The sequence below is a fragment of the Mastomys coucha genome, unplaced genomic scaffold (genome assembly GCF_008632895.1).
Source record: "Mastomys coucha isolate ucsf_1 unplaced genomic scaffold, UCSF_Mcou_1 pScaffold7, whole genome shotgun sequence".
NCBI lineage: Eukaryota > Metazoa > Chordata > Mammalia > Rodentia > Muridae > Mastomys > Mastomys coucha.
Window position 1 is genome coordinate 28,202,623 of NW_022196913.1, and position 20,064 is coordinate 28,222,686.

General features: G+C 43.8%; 1 protein-coding gene across 11 annotated transcripts in view; it reads right to left on the bottom strand.

The window, feature by feature from the left end:
- Window positions 1-3,259: 3,259 nt before the first annotated feature.
- Window positions 3,260-20,064, bottom strand: part of Carmil1 (capping protein regulator and myosin 1 linker 1) — a 276,607-nt gene continuing 259,802 nt past the window's right edge. For 4 of the 11 annotated variants that reach the window (XM_031358897.1, XM_031358895.1, XM_031358896.1 and 1 more), the window contains 5 exons: window positions 16,829-16,910; window positions 15,271-15,483; window positions 12,951-13,091; window positions 9,870-10,019; window positions 3,260-4,248 (listed from right to left, as the gene is read on the bottom strand). In XM_031358897.1, the coding sequence (XP_031214757.1) occupies window positions 4,115-4,248; window positions 9,870-10,019; window positions 12,951-13,091; window positions 15,271-15,483; window positions 16,829-16,910 (720 nt within the window). In that variant the 3' untranslated portion in view covers window positions 3,260-4,114. Of the gene's footprint in view, window positions 4,249-9,869; window positions 10,020-10,357; window positions 10,383-12,950; window positions 13,092-15,270; window positions 15,484-16,828; window positions 16,911-20,064 lie in introns of all 11 variants that reach the window. The other 7 variants (XM_031358894.1, XM_031358905.1, XM_031358903.1 and 4 more) reach the window with 7 other exon arrangements.

Genomic DNA, 20,064 nt, shown 5'->3' on the forward strand with positions numbered 1-20,064 from the left:
TGCCTTCTCTGCTTTAGCAGCTGAGCTAAAGCTTGGGTAATAGGTTCAAAAATGCAAGGAGAATCGAGAGCAGACTCCTCAGGCTCCCTCAGCCTCTGTCTTGCTATTGCTGTGGAGGAAATGTCCATCTTCCCACCAAGAACCTGGCTGGGGACATGTGGTGGCTTAATTCCAGAATGGCTAGTGCCATTCTCATTGCTCCAAGAAAATTTATAGGCTCAGAGTGTCTGATTCCAAAGCCCAGACAGCTAACTTTACAGTGAGGCACAGCCGTATGTGCTCACCTTCCACATGGCCCCTGTACCCTCAGTCATGAATTCCCCAGTGCAGGACTCCATCTCTTCTCCTTCTGCCATGCAAACTGGAGACAGCCTGGCTACAGCCTCATGCAATGAGCTATTCATCAACCATGTGATACAAAAAACCCTCTCTTTTCCCAGACTTATAAAGAAATTCAACTTGGCCTATCATACCTGAACTCTCATGAGAGCCCTTGTATACTGTATACTTAAACACTGGAGCCTGAACTGTCATCAGAGTCCTGGTATATTGCCATCTGTACATCCATGGCATTAGTAACACTTTGAATATCCCTTATCCAAAGGCACGGAACACCTCAAGCCCAGAACCCAAAACCTTTTAGCCAGCATGTTTCTGTTGGGATAGTTAGAAAGGGTAGGACTATGAACATGGAAGTGATGTATGTGGGGGCTCTGTGAAAGCAGAGGTGGTTGGCATCACAAGTCAGCAGCTTTCTAATCAGGACTACACACTCAACCTTCAACACACCTCTGCATCTCCTTTGGCATGTAGGACTTTTCTGACCAGGAGTCCTCACAAGCTACAGAAGGCATTGTGTCTGTCAATGAAGGTCATGTGACTTTCACTGCAGACCTACTGTGGTAGTGCCTTTTCCATCTAGCAAGTGCGGAGAAGAGTAAGCAACCATCCTTCCAAAGTCATCTTGAGTTAGGATTCTGACCAGTGAAACTGAAAGTAGGGGACTCCTGAAAAATCAGGACCATGCTGAGGGCAGAGATTTCCTGTTGTATTTCTTCTCTGAGAACCCAGGGCTGGGTGGTCAATGGAGTTTTAAAACAAGTAATCAGCAAAAGTGAGCCGACCACAGGAGAGGGTCAAAGTCACGGCCATGTCTTGCCTTTTGCATACTGTTCTTCCTGATGAGTCCAACAACCCATCCAGGTCCCTCCTCAGGTTTTCTAGTTGCCAATTTTTCATTGAAAATTCACTTCTAATGTATGGCTGACAATTAATCCAAACTGGCCAAGCCAAAAAAAAAAAAAGTTTCCAATAAAGCCATGTAATGTAAGCATCTTCTGTTTCACTCTGAGATGGGTGTGAACACCCTGTCTACTCTTAGCTCAGGCTTTGCATATTGTACAAGCAGAAAAACAAAACCCATGCAGCTCCACACTGGGCGAGGATGCCAGGCTCTTCCTAAGGCTTTCTTCACATAAAGGCCTTTTGATTTGTAGAAGCCTCTGATCTCCAGCCTTCCAATCGGGGTCCTGCAGCTGAAGACTCTCCCAGCGTTTGATTCCACCGCGTTTCTAACTGAAGACTGCTGCTCTTCACTGGACTTGTCAAGAGGTTTAGGAATGATGGGTCCTACAAAGTGGCCTTTCCTCCTGGGCTCTTGGGGATTGATGGATGAAAAGTGACAGGGTATGGAGGAATGTATCCACACTCCACTCTCTTTGAGGAATAGATGCTGAGATGAGTCTACAGAGATGCTTCTAAAGATCCTATAAAGGACTGTGCCGAAGGGAATCAGAGGCAGGAGATACCTGTAGCGCACATTTACAAACTGATAACCACCATGAAAGGAGCCTGGGAAGAAGCAATGGAGATCAGGTAGGCAGACATTCAGGGCAGGAATACAGTTAGTCTTGCTCTTCTATTTCTCTGGGTCCTTGTCTGCCTGCAGTACCCAGTGACAGCTCCTTGCTCTGACCACATCACAGCTTAAAAACTGACAGTGGTTCTTACTGCAGAGGCAAGCTCCAGCTCCTTGATCCAAAACCACAGCTACCCAGCCCAGTCTTCTCCTACTCTGACACCCCAAGCATAGAATGGGTAGCAGGTGTACCCTGCTGGCAAATTTGATCACTATTGACTCTATGACTGATCACAGCACTTTGTATACTTTCCCATTTCTCCCTATGACTCAATCTGAGGCCAGATATGTTTTAAGGGAGTGGACAGAGCCACCACAAAGCTCCGTTATGTCTGCCTGACTTCTCTGGTCCTCACTCAGAAAGGTAACAACTTGCTGTCTCCTTTGTGATGCTGGCCCAAGCCTATGTATGCTTTCTCTGGTCCTTTGTACTATTTTCACAGTTTTTCTGAAGGTGTCTCCCTTCTGCCATATAGCCGCTTCCTGACTCAAAGGCATTGCTTTCCCTCTTCTCCATCTCCCTCCTGTGGCAGCTGCCAAGACGCTCAGCTTCTCGGATGTGTGCTTTCCCTTTTAAACGCTAATAAACTCGTCCTTAATTATAATTGTCTTCAAATAATAATACAGTATACCTAAGAATTAGACACAGTCCCTGTCCTTAGAAAGGTGCCACTTCAAGGTTTGTATAAATGTCACTTTCTGAGACTTCCAGAACATTCCAAGTTGGGAGGCAGGGAGGACTGACGTCTTCAATAGGGTCTGCTTATTCCAAGTGTGGGCTTAGCTGGGCCATGGGTCTGCTGACCAAACCACCCAACAGCCTGCAGGTCCACACCTATTTCTGTTTTACCCTTCTCCCAGTTCAGCACCAACATGGGTCTGGTCACGTCTGCTCTGGCCACATCTAAATAGATTAATCTTCTGTCTTACGATGAGGTCATATGATGAAATCAAGCGGCACAGTCTTTAGGACTGGAACTCCCTCCCAGGTAAGTTACCCAAGCAAAGGGAGAGGATGAAGCAAAGAGTGACACCACACAAGCCCCATCTGTGTTGCTGGTCCTCCTCCCCCAATCCTCAAGCACCCAAGCCAGCACCACTCACATGACCTTAAACTCATGAAGCTGGGTACACACAAAGAACTCTGTGACCTTCTAGGAAATTTCATCTGTGTTCCGGTACAAAGTGCAGACTGTGGAATTATCAAATTATCTTTATTTTGAAAGTAATAATTTCTAGATTATATGATTATCTGTGGACTGTGATTATTCTAAATTTTAGTAACAAGCTGCAGGCTCACAGCATAAGTCAATCGTAACACAAGAACTGGAAGAAGTCAAGTCCCACTTGTAAAATCATTTTATTGGTATAAATATACATATGAATAAAATACTTTCAGCTTGTAATGTAAGTGAATATATGTGAGATGTTTTATAAAGAGTAGTAGATTTTTTTTTTTACAGGTGCCAAAATTTTCTTTTAAAAACCACACATTAAAAACTAATAAGCAGACAGAAATTAAAGGCCTTCAGAAACATGAATATTCATAAGACCTAATTCCAATCAACTATATACATGAATTTGGGCTTCTCACACTCTGTTCTTAGTTGTGCTTGCTGATGGTCTGCAAATATTACCAACCAAGTTTTAAATGTACAATTCTACATGGGGAAAGAAATGTTCCACAAAACAATGTAAGAATAGTGCCCAAGATCTAATATATATAATTTATACAAATTATTTATTAGTGTGCTCTGTTAATATAATTACAATGTGCAATTGCATACATCAAGAATAAATTGCTCTATCGATGTGTGGGTCTGACACAAACACACCCTGTAGCACCCCAGAATCTCCTGGATAGTTACTTGGGTGTGAGTCCAGTTACTTCATTAATTTCCAAAAACAACTCACCATGCAGGGCAATGTGTAGCTGCCTCAGAGAAATTCAAGTAGGGCCCATGGAATAATTGCTGGCTTTTTGTTGAAGGCATAAGAAACAATGTTGAGAAATCAAATGTCAAGAATGGGGAAAGATCAAAAGAGTGTGTGTGTGTGTGTGTGTGTGTGTGTATGAAAAAGAAGAAAAGGAGAGAAAGAAGAAAGCACCAAGAGAAGAGAGAAGAGGTACTGCCCTGGCTCCTCTCTGAGGGCTGAGGAGAGCACCCTGCATGGGAAGGCTTGGGGTGGGCACCATTACACAAAAATAAACTCTTTTTCTGCCTCTTCTCCAGAGTCACTGGATTTGCTCCCTTGGTGGCCATCTTTGCCTGGGGACCGTTGCTTCTGTTCTTGATACTCCTGGGCTGGGCCCCAGCTTCTCCTTGAGACTGAAATCAGAGGGCAGGGAAGAGGAACAGTTTATTGACAAGGCAATAACAATACCTGATGAACAGTTGGGTGAGGGGAGGAGCCATGAGAAGTGGGGCTGGGTGTGGCCATGATGGACTATTTCAGAAACAAACCTGCACTAAGCTTTGGCACACTCTAGACAGAAGTTGAGGACAATCCGGTGAAGCCACAGGCAAGTGGACACAAGCACAGACATGGACAAGACCAATCTATGATGGGCTGAACCCCACATAGATGTGGATGAGAAGCGGAGGAGGAGATGGTAGGCAAGCAGAGGGAGAAGCCATCAGGAGTCACCGAGGCTGCTCTGAGTCAGGTGGCCTCCATAGCCAAGACTGCCCCTTCACATAGCACAGACGACAGGGCACACGGAGGCTTGCAGAGGTGCTGACTGGACCGTGTTCCAATGCCATGCCTCCGGCAGATGGCTGAAGGCTGGTTACTCAGACAGACCTTTCTTTCTATGCCTCATACCACCTGTGCTTCACTCCCTACAGATGAAGTCTGTGACAAAGCACTAAATAATGCCTGTGACAGAGTCAACCCTGCAGGTAAAGTATCCGTTCCTATTGGCTGTTTCTGACTGGTAACTGCTAATCAGTATTCTGGGAGGGTTCACATAGCACTGAAGGCTGAGCTTGGTTGGAACTGGTTTGTTGTTATAGATCTAGAACTTTCTGCTTCATGTCTTGTGCTCTTCCCAATTACACAGGTAGGTTTTGTCTATTTTGCTCATGCTACCTACATCACACCTGGAAAAGAATTGGTTCAAAGGCTAAACTCCAGTGATATTTAATAAATATTACTCCCATATCTATTGCAGAGCTGCCACCTTAACTAAAAAAATACCAAACCCACGCCACGTGGAAAGCTGTTTAAACAAAAAGCATAGCTGCTCTGATACTCAAATCCCAGGAATCCAAGCAGGAATAGTCTCCAGTCCTGGGAAAAACACATGGACACATGATGCACCCGCTGCTTCGATTACTTTGATATTTACACTAGATTAAAAAAAAATCCTCTTGCTAGGGGTCCTGTGGTTTAAATGATTACCTCAAGCTAGTGTTTCAGGAAGGGACAATCAAAACCTATGCATAAATATATCAAGAACCTCTTTCGAATTTAGTTGACATGGTCAGATTCTAGCTTTTAACAAAAAGCATTGTGACTTTCAGTTAATAGCATTACATTGAAATTATCCAAAATCTTGGGGGAGGGGGAAGGAAACAACTTTTCCATCCCATTATAAAAACAAGAATTAAGTTATTTTAAAGATTTGATGTGTATGTGTGTGTGGACACATGCAAGTGTCCATAAAGACTAGATTTATTGTGAGCCACCTAATACAGATGCTGGGAGCCAAACTTTTGACTTCTATAATACTGAACATACTGAACCGTTTCTCCAGTCCCTTAAAATTGTGTCTTCTTTTAGACAGTAGCTTTCAGCAAGTTTTCAGAGAGGGCTGAGACGTAAGAAACAAATAGTTGCTTTTAAATGCTTTTATTGAAAGAAAAAAAATCTAAATGTATTTGTGTGATTGGTCCTTTGGAAACAATGATAATCGAAGTTTGGATAAAAAAAAATGTCTCTAAATATTTTGCCCTTCATCAGAAAATGAATTTGATGTCCACATTCATAGAGTCCTCAACCTTCCGATCCTTCACAATACTTTTTAACTTCCTGGAAACACAGTCTAAATCCATCTTACGTGGAATGACACAAAATACTTTCTAAATATGAAGACATTCAAGAACCAAAAATTTATGCCAGGCAAGCCCAGAGATAACCCCATAGGTCAGGCCATACCAATAAGCATGAATGAACTCTAGAGAGATGCATGATGGGCATCTCCTTGGAAAAGGCAGCCTGTCTTCACGGGAACTGACCTTCTGAGGTGATACTGGGCTTCTGGGTCCTCCAGGTTAGGGAACTGGGGGTAGGGGTAGGGGTAGGGAGAAGCCAAATATGGCAGTGGGGAGGAGGGGACAGCAAACATCACCAAGTTAACCCTCTCCTTTCTGGTTGCTAACACAGAGTCATACTTGGCCATAAAAGTAAAAACCACAATGGTGACTAAGAGGCAAAAATAAGAGTTTCAAGAAGGCTATGCATGTCACTAGATAGGAACACTGAAAATACATCCTAGAACAGAGTGGAGCACAATAGTAGAGCCTGTCTGAGGCCTTGGGTTTGATACTTAGGACCAATGGGGGAAAGGTCATTCTAAACACATTCACTTTCATTGATTAAACTGTGATTTTATGTGAAAAGGACCCTAGTAGCATCGGGCATGTTCTTCATATTGGATGCAGGCAGGCAGGAAGAACCAAACATAGAAACTGAAGGACTAAGCTCAGCATCCTACTGGTCTTCTAACCTATTCAATCCCGATCCTTGACGCAAACAACTTTGTCGAAGGCATGTTCTTTGTTGAGTCAATTTTCAGCCCTTAGGGAAAACATCTATTTAATTGCATGCCATTAAGATGCCAATTGCAGTAGAGGTAAGAATGCTAGGGTGTCCAGATGTATGAGACTGGCTATACATGCATTTATTATCATCCCATGTACTATGGATGGATAAAAGATACTCAAGAATATGGACCGAATGGTAACTTATTAAGGAATATGCAAGGAAATACTGCCTTGCATATTCAAATCTTGTCTGAGGTGGAAATAAGTGTTGTAGAGAACCTCAAGCATAAGGTTTTCTTGAATCTGATTCAACTTTGCATATATATATGGAAATTTTAAGCCTTCTGAAATATGCATACAGACTTGGCGTTAGAGATTCAGATGCAGGCTTGGAAATGATCATAAACTCCAAGGAGACAAATATCTACTAGGATAAAACAGGGCATTTCTTTAAAATAATACTCTGTAGGTGGTCCTGCTTTTTAAAGACTTTCTAGCAATAATTGGAAAAATCTCAAACAACTGCTGACATTTTCCTGTAACTTTGTTAATTGTTTTGAGATAGAGTTTTATGTTATTCTCAACTCTCTGTGTAGCTGAAAATGACCTTGAACTCTAGACCCTCCTGGCTCTACCTCCCAAGTGCTAGAATTGTAGGTGTGCACCTCTACAGTTGTTTGCTCCTAAAGAACTCATATAGGGGGAGTAGCAAGCGGAACCTGGATCTGGATCCAGGGAAAGAAAGTCGAGCCAAACACTAGCTCACAGACTGTGAGACCAGGCAAGAGTCTGTGGCTGCAGGCTGGATTAGGGAAGCGGCAAGGGATACAGAAAGGGACTCCCAGAATTGAGTCGTGACACAAAGCCAAACAATAGCATGGCTATTTTCTTTAAGAAAATAGGATAACTGCTAACAAAAATATCACATCTTATCATCAGAGAGGAAAGGACGTGAAATCAGTATCGAAATAGCCACACAATTAAACCACGTCAACTATGATTAAATGTGCAGCATGCTTTGAGAACAATAGCTTCCATTTGTTTCATGAGCCCAAGGCTTGGGGAATTATGAAGGCATGTTTAGTGTCAACGAGATTTCTCTTAAAAGACTTGAGAGTCCAACCCATGATTCTGGCAGTTGCTCTGCTAAACGCATTAAAAACTAACCAGGGACGGTTGAAAAAGCAGAGGCTATGGCGTTCTCAAAGGTGGAGAACAGGCACTAACAAAACAAAACAACACAAATCACTTTAATTGAAGTACCTGTGAAATTTTGGGGGTTCCCCATTTTGAGAAATCAAGGTAGAAAAGCTAATGCAAGATGGTCCCATTTAATCCTACCAAAATTTGACCCAACCCATCACAAGGAGAATGGTAAAGAAACTGCTGAGGTCCCGGGAAAGTCAGGAAAGGGCACAGGGCTTCTTGCTGCTTTCCCAGGAGTGGGTTTATTCCTGTAACTATCCTCTTTCATTCTATGGTTTATTGGCTGATAGATGTGGTCCCAGGGATGGCTTCCTGTGCGCTGCTGTGAATGCTTTCAGTGGTTCTTGGTTTTGCACCAATGGTGCCTTGTTAATAAAAGATGTAAGTGGATCTAATGGGTGGACATGTAATTTTCCAGGATCTAGAAACATACATGTAACCTCAACTGTACTTAATAAAAGACTAGGGATTTTGTCCTATGAAGTCTCAAAAAATAACTCCGTTATTCTTTTACAAATGTAGCTGTACACTGATGTTACTTTCCTATGATTGAAATGAAGAGATTTTTCTTTTTGCTACCATCAGACTACATTTCATATAAAGTGAAGTATTACCACAGCTCTATGATACAAATACATCTACTACAAAGAGAATCACAGTGGAAAGTAAAGCCCAGGTGTGGAATGTAGCTGAGCCGTAGAGATCGCCTGTTAAGCAGGTGCAAGGTCCTACATTCTGTCCTTAGCACAACACCATGTCCATTACAAGTAAAGGACCAATTAAATTGACTTTCTACAGAACAGATGCTACTTGGCCCAGTGAGAATGAATGCCCTACCCTTCTATGATTTATTCTTCTTACTTTGTGCTGTGGGCTATAACTTCACCCCATTATCCAGAGTACCCTGTTATACCTGAGTGCCAGCCAGGCAAAGGGCCACAGGGTCCTCTGATAGCACTGGCTGGTAAGCCAGGCCCTGGATGTTCTTGCTGATGGTGAGCTGGTAGGGACTTTGTGAATCTTGAATCTGTCTTCAGGCACACTTTCTAAACATAACATCAGGCTCACCACTTGATTCCAGAATGCTCAGAGCAAATGGTGTTCATTACACTGGAATGCTCATGTCTGACCACAGGCATCTAAATGCCCTCACATGGTGACCTCTGATAAAGTTTTATGGGAAGAAAAGAGCCTCACTCCAAGGCAGACATTCATTAAGGAGATTTTGCGTAGCAGAGTACGTCAGTTATATTCTTCTTCCTCGGTTTGCTACATTTTCATTTACATGAATTTCGCACTGTGGTCATTGGAATGCATTTTCCCTAAGTCAGCAGCAGTACTGGCTGCAAGATTGCCCTCTAGAGGGTAACACCAGATGTCTCCCCCTTGTGTGCTCACTGGAGAAAAGTTTACCATAGGGCTTAATGGAAGAGACAACAGAAAAGGGGTGTGCTGGCATTTCCAATGAACTGTGTCTTAAGGTGGAAAAGCTAAAATGAATTGGCTTTAAAGGTGGAAAAACTAACAGGTAAGAAGAATCATGTATGTATGTGATCCAAGGTCTGCATTTGACTGGGGCCTTTTTGTTGATCTTTCCTAACAGTGTGGATAACCCCTTAGATCAATGTTCTATAGGGAAATGTACTCCATTGTTGTATGAACTTCTAGCTTAACTCCAATGAAAACTTAATAAAAAAAAAAAGGAAAGAAGATACATGACCCCAAATACATAAATTAACATTCATGCTCACTAAAATTTGAATAGGCAAATCCCTAAGGCAACCTGAAGCTCTCCGTAATCTAGTTTTAGATTTTGATTTAATATTTGCCTCTCTGTGGAGGGACCATCCTGTAAGAATTCAGTCTTCTAAAGGATCTGACCCAGCCCCCACCAACAGCTACTCAATTAAAGCTCGTTTGTTAGTGCCAGATCATCAGCTTCAGGTCAGCGAGGGATGAAAACCGAAGGCTCTAACCATTTGTTGGCTGTGACTTCCTGTACCCAGGTGTATTCACTTCCTCTTCCGCAATGGTGAAGCAGAGTTTTGAAGATCTTTTCCCTCTACTGGAAGGCTTGCCACTGCCATGATCTGAATGCCTTTTGAAATAATCTCCTCTTTGCACTACTGAGGAAAAGGGATCCGTTTTACCCTTTATAAGTAGCAAATACATCAACGTGTTGACATCCCATGTTAAAATGATAAATATTAAAACTTAAATATCAGCTCATCCACCCGAGTTAGGATTCAAAGAACTTAAGAGTGCTGGTCCTGGGCAGATCCACGGTTGTCTACAGAATTCATCAGCCAACATTATGGAAATGTGCAAAATGGGGTGAGCTCTGATCTTGCTCCCGAAACGTAGTAACAAAAATGCCCCCATACTATCATGTTGATTCCAAGATGGATTAAAAAAAAAAATCACATTTACTATGGAATAATCTGAAAGAATTACAGTCATTTACCTGTTTCAGATATTAGTTGGGCACGCTAATCCAGAGGGAAGCAGAACAAGGAAATGAAGTAACCAGTATGAGTAACACACAACAGGAAGAGACAACAGAAAGGCTTCTAGAGAGAAAGGCAGGGCTCGTGAGTGGCTGCCATGTCTTCTACCCCACCAATGACTAGCTAGTTCATTGGCTGAAGTCAACGTCTTACCCCTGTGACATCTGAACACTGTGCTCAGACTTTGTGTATTTTCAGCCTGACATCAGTACAGAGCACCAACACCAAAACTGCCAGTAGTTCCTTCTGGATCCAGACAGGAAAGAAACCCCAGGGAGGGTTCTGCAGTCTCAGTCAACACCCCTCCCCCACCCGTGGATGAGCAGATAAAGCATCCTAGTACTTGCTATTGCTGGGAAGGAGGGTCTGATTCAAACACCTATCCTAATAGGGTTTCTCTGTGCAGCCCTGGCTGTCCTGGAACTCACTCTGTAGACCAGGCTGGCCTCGAACTCAGAAATCCACCTGCCTCTGCCTCCCAAGTGCTGGGATTAAAGGCGTGGGCCACCACCACCCGGCAATACTGGAATTCTTGAGGGGCTGGCTCCCCTGTTTGGAATTCTTCGCTTTTCCACAGCAGCTCTGAGCTTGCTAGTGGTGTCCTAAGTTACTTCCATTGTCACCAGAGGCCCCAAGACACATTCTCACTCCTGATAGCTTTGATTATCTATCAGGGATGTCCAACTTTTTGACACCTGAGTTAGAAACAAAACAAACCCCCAAACCACAAACACCTGCGGAAAGTCCAGTTGCTTCAAGTTAACAGCATTTTGCGTTGAGCTGCAGTCATATCTGCTCTCTGCCAGCTCAGCAGCAGGAGGCGCTCTTGTAGACTGGACACTCCTGAGCAGGGACCATTTTATGAAAGATATTCTACTCAGAGATTTATGAAACTCAATTCTCTGGTCCCACCTACCTCGTTTTGTGTAAATTCATGGGCATTTCAATTGTCTTTAATAAGATGAATGTTCCCACACGTTACAACCCCTTCCTCCATTCCTCCCCACTGAAATCCTCTCGGACATTTTCAAAGTGTTCTGAAAAGCTAAGGGGTGAAGACAGAAGCTGCAGAATGGAAAGACTAGACAAGAAGGGTGCCAATGGGGAGGTACTGAGTGGGAGACCTGGCTGTGAGGAGCTGTTAGCAGCTGAGGTTGCGTTGAATGGCACTCCTAAAGGCTCTTCTCCGTAGAGTGACCCCTCCTAAAGCTCTGGCTGTGATAGCAAGCACAGCATCCATGCCCTCATTGTGAAATGACAACCATGCCCTCATTGTGAAATGACGATCAATACCAGCTCCCTCTTTAGCTTCTTTCACAAAAGTAGTTTACCAGCTTCTGTCCAATCCCCACCTTCATTTGTCTCTAAACAGTAGGAGAGACAGACTTCCACCTATCAGATAAATTTTCAGAATGGAGACAGAAGAGCAAACAATGTTATTTACTTTCTTATTAGATTCCTAAGCCACAAGGATAATAGGCAACGGGGCCTTCCATTAACTCAGCCTAAGACTATTACCAAGAAAAGAAAACGAGCTACCAGAGCCAGAGAGATGACAGAATCCTAAAGTACCAAAATAAATATAAAGTTAACAATGCAGCCCAAACCACGGCAAGGATCTGGCCATGGCAGTTAACTCCGTTTTTATAGTGCATATCTGGGTTAGAGACAGCACTGTACGACACTTTACCCAAAAGTCTACTGTGCATTGGAAATAATAAAGAAAGGCCAGGCATGGTGATTCACTCCGGGTAATCCCAGCACTTGAGAGGCTAAGGCAAGAGATGCCCTGTGAATTTGATTGAAGCCAGCCTGAGTTACAGAGTAAGTTTTAGGCCAGCCACTACATGATGAGACCTCTGCCTCAAAAAACAAACAAACAACAAAAATAAAATAAAATAAAAAGTAAAGAAGTAAAATAAGTAGGAGAAATGAAAGAAACACCATACATGTTACGTGACCCCAGCCTGCCTTACCCTATTCAGTCTGTTTTTGGGGGTGCAGGGGGCCAGCATGCAAATTAAATGCCATTTCCACCTCACTGAATTAGATACCCTGGGAGTGTCTACAAAGGGGCTACATTTCTGAGAAGGTATGACATTTCCTCATGACCCAGAGAGTCCAGTCAGCCCCAGTGTCCCACAGGGCAGATGGTGTGCTTCTGAGCCACGGCAAAGTTAATGGACTTCAGCTGCCCGTCAACTGTGGCAATGGTGATACACTACCGAGGGGGTGCTTTCCTTGGAAATAAGGGGACCTAGACACTTGCTCATGAGCCCTAGCATGCTGGGAGCCAGATGAGAACTTTCTAGCAATTACTCCTGTAGAGAAAATGGGTCTCTGGCTAGGTGGCTTGGCTATTCTCTTCATTCTTCATGAAGTCCTAATGTCAGACATAATGCCAACTCATGTGCCTTCACTGGTTCCCATATTTAAATCCAAGGGATGCTGACTTGAACTCCAAGATAACACTTGAGTCTGGGACTAAGTATTTCCTTTTGAAATGACACTCTTTGGGGAGAATAAATCCAAAGAAAAAAACATTCTTACCTTCCTGGGAGAAGGTCCTAGGACTGGACTGTGAGCTGTTCTGGCCATCGCGCTCCTTATCCGAGGAGACTTTTTTGAGGATAGGTGGAAGGAGGGCAACTTTAGGGGAGCTAGGACCAGATGGAGAGTCTGGGGTGTCTTCTACAGGAGTACAAAGACACAAAACAATCTGTTCTACAACTTGCATTCCAACACACATGTACATACATACTCATATGTACATGTTTCTGCATACATGGAATCCAGTGCTTTAAGAGTAATTTGAAATCAAGGACTTTTAGACCCATCAAGGACTTTGGTTTCTGGACCTACAAGAAGACTAGATGATCTCCTGGGCTAAGAAGGTGTAAAGACAGCCAGGATTAGAATTCTCCATTCTTATCTGAAAGCCAGCATCACTTCACCATATAGGCCAGGTAAATCCTTACAAACACATGACTCATAAAAAAAGAAAAATTATCATAGAATGTTCCCAGCCAAAGATTACTTCTGTATTTCTGCTAAGCGAAGTAATTAGCACTCATGAACAATAGAGAAAAAGTGGTGACAAATAAGAAAAGTTGAAATACATACAGATCTGAATCTATGCTGCAAATATTCAGTGAGCTAATATTTGACAATGAGACTATAAGTAAACCATAGACACAAAGCTGCTGACTGTCTTAAAACGTGCGCTGTATGTAACACAATGCCTTTACCAGTTTTCAGAGCTAGTAAGTCACAACACACATGTACATACATACACATATGTACATTTCTACAGACAAGGAATCCAGTACTTTCAGAGTAACCTGGAATCATGGACCCATCAAGGAGACTAAATGATCTGGGCGAAGAAGGTGTAAAGACAGGCAGGATTGGAAGTTCAGGTTCTCATGGGAAAGGACTTAGGAACTAGGCCCTTTCCCTGCTCCATTAGCACATGGGAATTCTCAAGCCAGTGTGTCCACCTATATGTGTCTGGAAGGCGGCCGGCAGGCAGGCTCTCTTCAGCCTCACATTCTCACTTCTAGTTTCAGAAATAAAGTTATGAGAGGGCCTGGTGACCCCATAATCCCTCAGAATCATCAGGAAGAGGAACTGAGAAGATAGACTTGAAACACTGCAGACTTCTCCAGCCTTATAAAGTACCTATGGGCACAGCTCCTGATGTGCCATGTGCCATCAGATAAATGGCACAGCTGAAAGGGAAAGCTTACAACAGAGTAAGGAATCCAGCTAGCTTTACACCTGGCATTGGCAACGGGGGAGTCAACATTCTCCATAAATTTAGGTTGGATGTTATGGGCTGTTCCCTTACTTCAACAAGAAACACCTGTAACTCCCCCCCTCCCCACAACCACCAAGCCTTCTGTTGGCAAGTTCCTGCTTTTCAGGAACTTAGTCTGTTTGTGACATGTTTCATCCTGTAGACCAGGCTGGCCTGAGACTCACTATGCAGCCCAGGCTAACTTCAAACTCAGCAATTCTCCTGCTTCAGCTTTTCAATTGGAGGATGCAGAGGAAGATAATGACGATATGCTAAGATGGCAAAGGTCTGGCTACATCTCTACCTGTTTCCTAATTTTTCTGGGGAAATTCTAGAGAAGAGGAGGAGAGTTGATGGATGACTCGTCATACTTCATCACGTTACTGATTCTACTTTTGATGGTTTGAAAAATTTTTTAAGAAGGCCTAATATAGAACACTTTTTTTTTTTTTGCATAAAGGAATAAGGCAGAAAGAACTCAACCCCTTCCTAGTATTTTAACATTTTTTTTTCTATAAGACTTTCTAAGTCAGCAAACACCTTTGTAACTGGCCAGAGGATTAATCTATTTGACAGCCTTGGCTGTACCTAGCACATGGCCACATCAGCAATGCACCTGCAGAACACTTGTACCATCTGAAGTCTTATTTTCAAAACAGGCCCATAGTTTGCCAAAATCTGTTCTAAATCTCTGATATGTCAGCAGATATGTTGTACAGCCACTCACTGGCTGATCTCACTGAAAGCCTTTGTCTTTACATTGGCCTCCTGCACTGTCTGAACACCCTGGGGGATGATTTCAGAAGTGAGCCTCTGCTGATGGCCAGAATACTTAGGGTGGTTTTCCTGACATCTGGGGGACTCTTGGGTCCCACCCTTCATATACGGTGGTCCCTTACCAGTTCCCAGGTCCCTCAGGTTTCATGTGTTTCCCAGTTCCAGCTTCCTATTCTCCACCCATCTTTCCTCCCTCCAAGGAGTCTACCCTATTTTACCTACTCTTGCGGGCCACCCTTGGTTAAAGCCAGATCACATCCAGTCTGACTCCCAGACTACTACTCATTCCCTTACCAGGTCGGGAGGCAGTTCTTGGCTTCTGAGGGATAGAAGGCCGGGCTGAAGGGCTGGGCTTAGGGGACTGAAGGAGGGGCTTCGGGCTGGTGGGCATGCTGGAGGAGCTTCGGGACCTACAGCCCCCATCCACTCTGGGTTCAGCTTTGGCATTCTTTTCTGGTGTTCCCAAACCAAAGCGGGCCTCTGGAAGACCTGGTTGCAGTTTAGGCACTAAAATGAGAAGTGGTCCAAAATACATTTTAAACATCAAAAGTCACAGAAACCAATCATTTAAATATAGACTGGTATAGATTATGGTTATCATCTCTCATCATAGATCTTCAGGACAAAAAGCATCCATGTCAGTGGGTTTTAGAGTCAAATGCTACAGAAAGGCTAATTTTCTTCATGGAAACTCGATGACTTGATAACACATCTCAAATGGGTCTCACTGGTCCAGAGACTGCCAGGTAGAAGCCAGAGCCTACAGAGGGGCAGAGCTTGGGGAAGGGATTCCTATAAATGGCCCAAGTCCTCCTTCCTGTTTGTGGAGCCTGCTGGGCTCACTGTTCACTCTGGGACTACCCACTTCAATTTCTCTGTGAAGTGCTTGCTTTGCTTTGCTAAATAAATGGCTTCAATAGTTGGTGTCTCTCCACTGAATTCTTTCCTTCCAGAAGACTAGAGCTGAGAGATGCTTCCAATAAGATGTCATTTTTTAAAATGTTGTACTGTGGAGTTCTATTTTCATATGCAAGTAAAGGTAATTCTTCAGAAGTGTGAAGCCTTTTGGATCTTTCTGAGATCTGACAGGCGGGACAGGCACACCTTCAGGAAATGCCTCAGTTCTGGGCAGTGATCAACCCATTAGGGATCTGGCTACAAGTTGAAGGAAGAAGTCTGTGCGGAGGGTTATGCCCTGATGGCAGGCTTAATGGAGAAAGCAGTTCCTGAAATGTCATCCTATCCTTCCCTATTGACACTACAGTTGCTGTCTGCAGTTAACATGCAGCTGGCAAAACCAGTGAGCATTCTAAGAGGACTTACAAGTTACCCCTAGTTTCTATCCAGTGTAGTTTATCTCCATCTCTTACACCTAAAACTTCAGGGGAACAAAGCCTAGGGGATTCCATTCACACCTGAGTTACAGAAGAAAAGTATTTCCTTCTGGCAATCAATCAATCAATCAATCAATCAAACCAAAAAACTGCCCTCCTTTGATACTCCATATACAGCTTATTGTTCACAACATCATGCCTCGTCCCTTGACCAGAATGCCCACAATTTAGGAATTTGTCAAAAAGAAAAGGTTTGTGTGTGTGTGTGTGTGTGTGTGTGTGTGATTCTGAATTTCCTATATCTGAGAATCAGAAAAAAGAGTGTTCACTAAGATGATGGCTACAGAGACAAGGGTAACACCCCAGGAGGAACTGGGATGGGAAGGGACCAGTGTTTTAGGTTAGAGAGGAGACCCCTGAGCCCTGCTCTTCCATTTGTATTTTTTCAATCACAGGTGAGTCCCCAAATCAGAAGGTGAATGGTTTTCCTCAGGGGGTGCCTCAATACTTCTGCTTACCTGTCGCACCTCCATCTAAACGCTCTGTGTTGCTGGAGACTGGGCTGGCAGGATCCTGGGAGATGACGTCATTGCTGAGCTTCTAAAAATTCAAGACACACCCCCCCCACCAAGAGTACATTTGAAATATAAAGGAAAAGAAACAGTAAAGCAGATAATGAATAATGACTGATAATGGCTCCTGTACTCTGTCACTATTGAGAGCATCATCATCGAAGACCACGAGGGCTTACAGTACCCAAAACATACACAGGAGGGGTAACAATCTAGAAAGATAAAGGATTCCAGGTTTGCTGTCCAGGAAATCTAGTTTTTTGCATGTTTGTGTTTGCTTTTGTTTTGTTTGGAGACTGGATCCCACTTTGTAGCCTAGGCTATGCTAGAATTCACTATCTGTAGTCCAGGCTGGCCTCCAACTCATGATCCTTCTATCTTAGCTTCCCAAATGCTGGGATTTTAGTTATGAGCGTCTAGGAAATCTAGTTTTAAAAGCAACAGAGATGTCAGAGATGGCTCAACAGGTAAAGGCGCTTCCTGCCAAGCTAAAGACCTGTGTTAAGGTGGTGGAGAGACTGACTCCTGCAAGTTTCCCTCTAACTTCTCCACATGCACCGTGGCACATACATACCACAGACAAACATACACACACGAAATACATAAGATTTAAAAGCAATCAAAGCTTTGCCATCCTCGGTGTACCACCCAGGCTTAAGGGCCTTCCAGTACACAAGGTCACCTTTGCCACTGAAGCAGAACAGAGACTTGTCATAAGGAGACAAATGCAGATGACATGGCTCTAGCGCTGGGAATGAAACCCAGGCCCTTACGCATGAGACAGACGCATAACACCTAGCCATACCCTCAGCTCCCAGTGGGATTTTTAAGAATCTGCTGGGGAGAGGAGTTTGTGATGGCCTACGAGGGGCAAGCTATGGCAGTCTGAGGGTAGGAGCTAAAACTAGGGGAAGAAAAAGCAGCTTTCTCCCTCATAGTGCAGAAGGCCATGTTAGAGCAAGGGCCTGAAATACAAGAAGTGGAATCAAAAGTCCAGTGTTTGCATAAAATTCAAGAATCCTATAGATAAGGATGACCTGCATAATCTCTTATTCAACAACCCAAAATGTGGTGTGCTGGTTCCTGCCTAGAGATTCACCAGTGGGCAGGCTGAAACAGGAAGCTTGTGGCCATGTTCAAGGCCAACCTGGGCTATGTAGTGAGGTTGGAGTTAGCCTGAGCTACAATGTGAGATTCTGTCTTAAAAGATTTTTAAAAATAATAATTAAAATACAGAATGAGGTGACCACGTAAAGCATGTAAAGTAGGTACTCTGGCCTGGAGGCTGATTATCATTCCTTATTTAAAAAGCAAGAATCTGCCACCCACTCTTAGATTCAAAATGGTGTCCACAGTCCATAGTGTAGGCGATTAATTCCCCATGACACATTGGTTTTCATGCTGTTCATTGCTAGGAGGTAGCAGAGGGGTGTAGTGGTCTCTCAGCCACTTGTTGTGAGTGTGCTGAGTGGATCCTAGCACCACTGTGAAAAAAAGCATCAGTATGAAATGAAAATGTGACCCTGAGGGAAGAGGACCACATGCCAGGTGTTTGCAGGGCAGAGTGTGACAAGCCATGGAGTCCTGTCTATGTGGGACTTCCCATCTCGCCTTTTCCAATGGCAGAGCCAACTGTATCTCAGTCATGGATGCTCATGTAACTACCTTTGTAAATAACTCAGTGCTACATTCCAGGAAGCATTCTAACACTGAATTTTGAAAGGCTTTTTATTATTCTGATCGAATCACCATGACTTTTTAAACAAATACTGTTTAAAGAAACACTAGGTGGCACTATGGGAACATTGACAAAAAGCTGACCCACAAACTACAAAACCAGAAGGATTCTGTCACTCTGAGCCAATTCGTGTATCAGTCCCAAATACATGGGAAACCACTCTAGAATTCCTGACTTTTCACCAATTAGCAGTTCATCACAGGAAACCATGATAAAACTTCAATAGGAAAATATAACTTTTGCTGCTATAAATGTATAAAATATTTAGATATCTGGCTCATGGTGGGGTCAATAGGTTCCAGTAGGAGACCATCGCGTAGGCTCTCCCAATGTTGGGCTCTCGCAAGGGCCTCGGGGGTGGAGTAAAGTAGGTATCTGTAGCTGGGAAATTGCTGGATAGTGGAACTATGGTGAACAGCTGCAGATCTTATGGGATGCAGAGTTTAATAAACAGCAGATGTGAAGAGGTAATACGAGAGCCCCGTCTGCTGTGTAGGCCACCTTTCGCTTCCTCCAAGCCAAGGCCCACTGGGGAGAACCATTTCCTTCCCATGCCTTGAGCACAACAGATGCATGGCTTCCCTTTCTCTGGGAAACCTTTCCAAGAGCTCAGGTCAACCCATACCTGAGCACACTTATCCTAATAACCACTACAAGGATACATTCCTTTAAGAAGCTATAGAAGAAAATAGACAAAATTCCAAAAAAAGAGACTCAAAACAGTAATGCAGCTGGGTGGAGGTTGACGGATGAACTTGTGTAAGACCCTGTGGGTGGGGCTTCATCTCTAGTACCACAAAGCTTAAATGGAGGGAGGGCGGTTAACTATCTTTAAGCTGAATTTTGAGGAAACTCAACATTTTTCTTTTCCTTTTTCAAAAATTTCCTTTGGTGTGCTGGAGAGTTCATTCACGCGTGCCGGGCAAACGTTCTGCCACGAAGCTATATGCTCATCCTTGACACTTAGCAGCTTCTAAGCTAGAATATGGAAAAGGACTTTGAAGCCTGGGAAAAGCTTAGGCAATGAACTACATGGGGACGCAGTAGGCCTTTAAGGCTCTGCCTGCCACCTGTTCCTTGTCTGTTGGTTCTGCCATCTCTAGCCACCTTCAGCATCTCTGCTCAGATTCACCTGGGCTAGCCCTATCTGGGGACCAGTTCTTACAGGCTTCTACATAAAGCACAGGGAAGCCACAGGTGGGGCATACCTTTAAAGCCCCTTGGCTCTCAAGAATGTATAGCTCTGAGCTGGACAATATCCCCAAAGAAGGCATTGGGGACTGAGTCAGGGGGATCACCAGGGGTTTGGGGCCACCCAGTGCTACATAGAAAATCTGACACCACTTTCCAACTTGGGCCCGGCAGAATGGCTCCCACAAAGAAGGGTGGCGAGAAGAAGAAGGGCCGTTCTGCCATCAACGAGGTGGTGACCCGAGAATACACT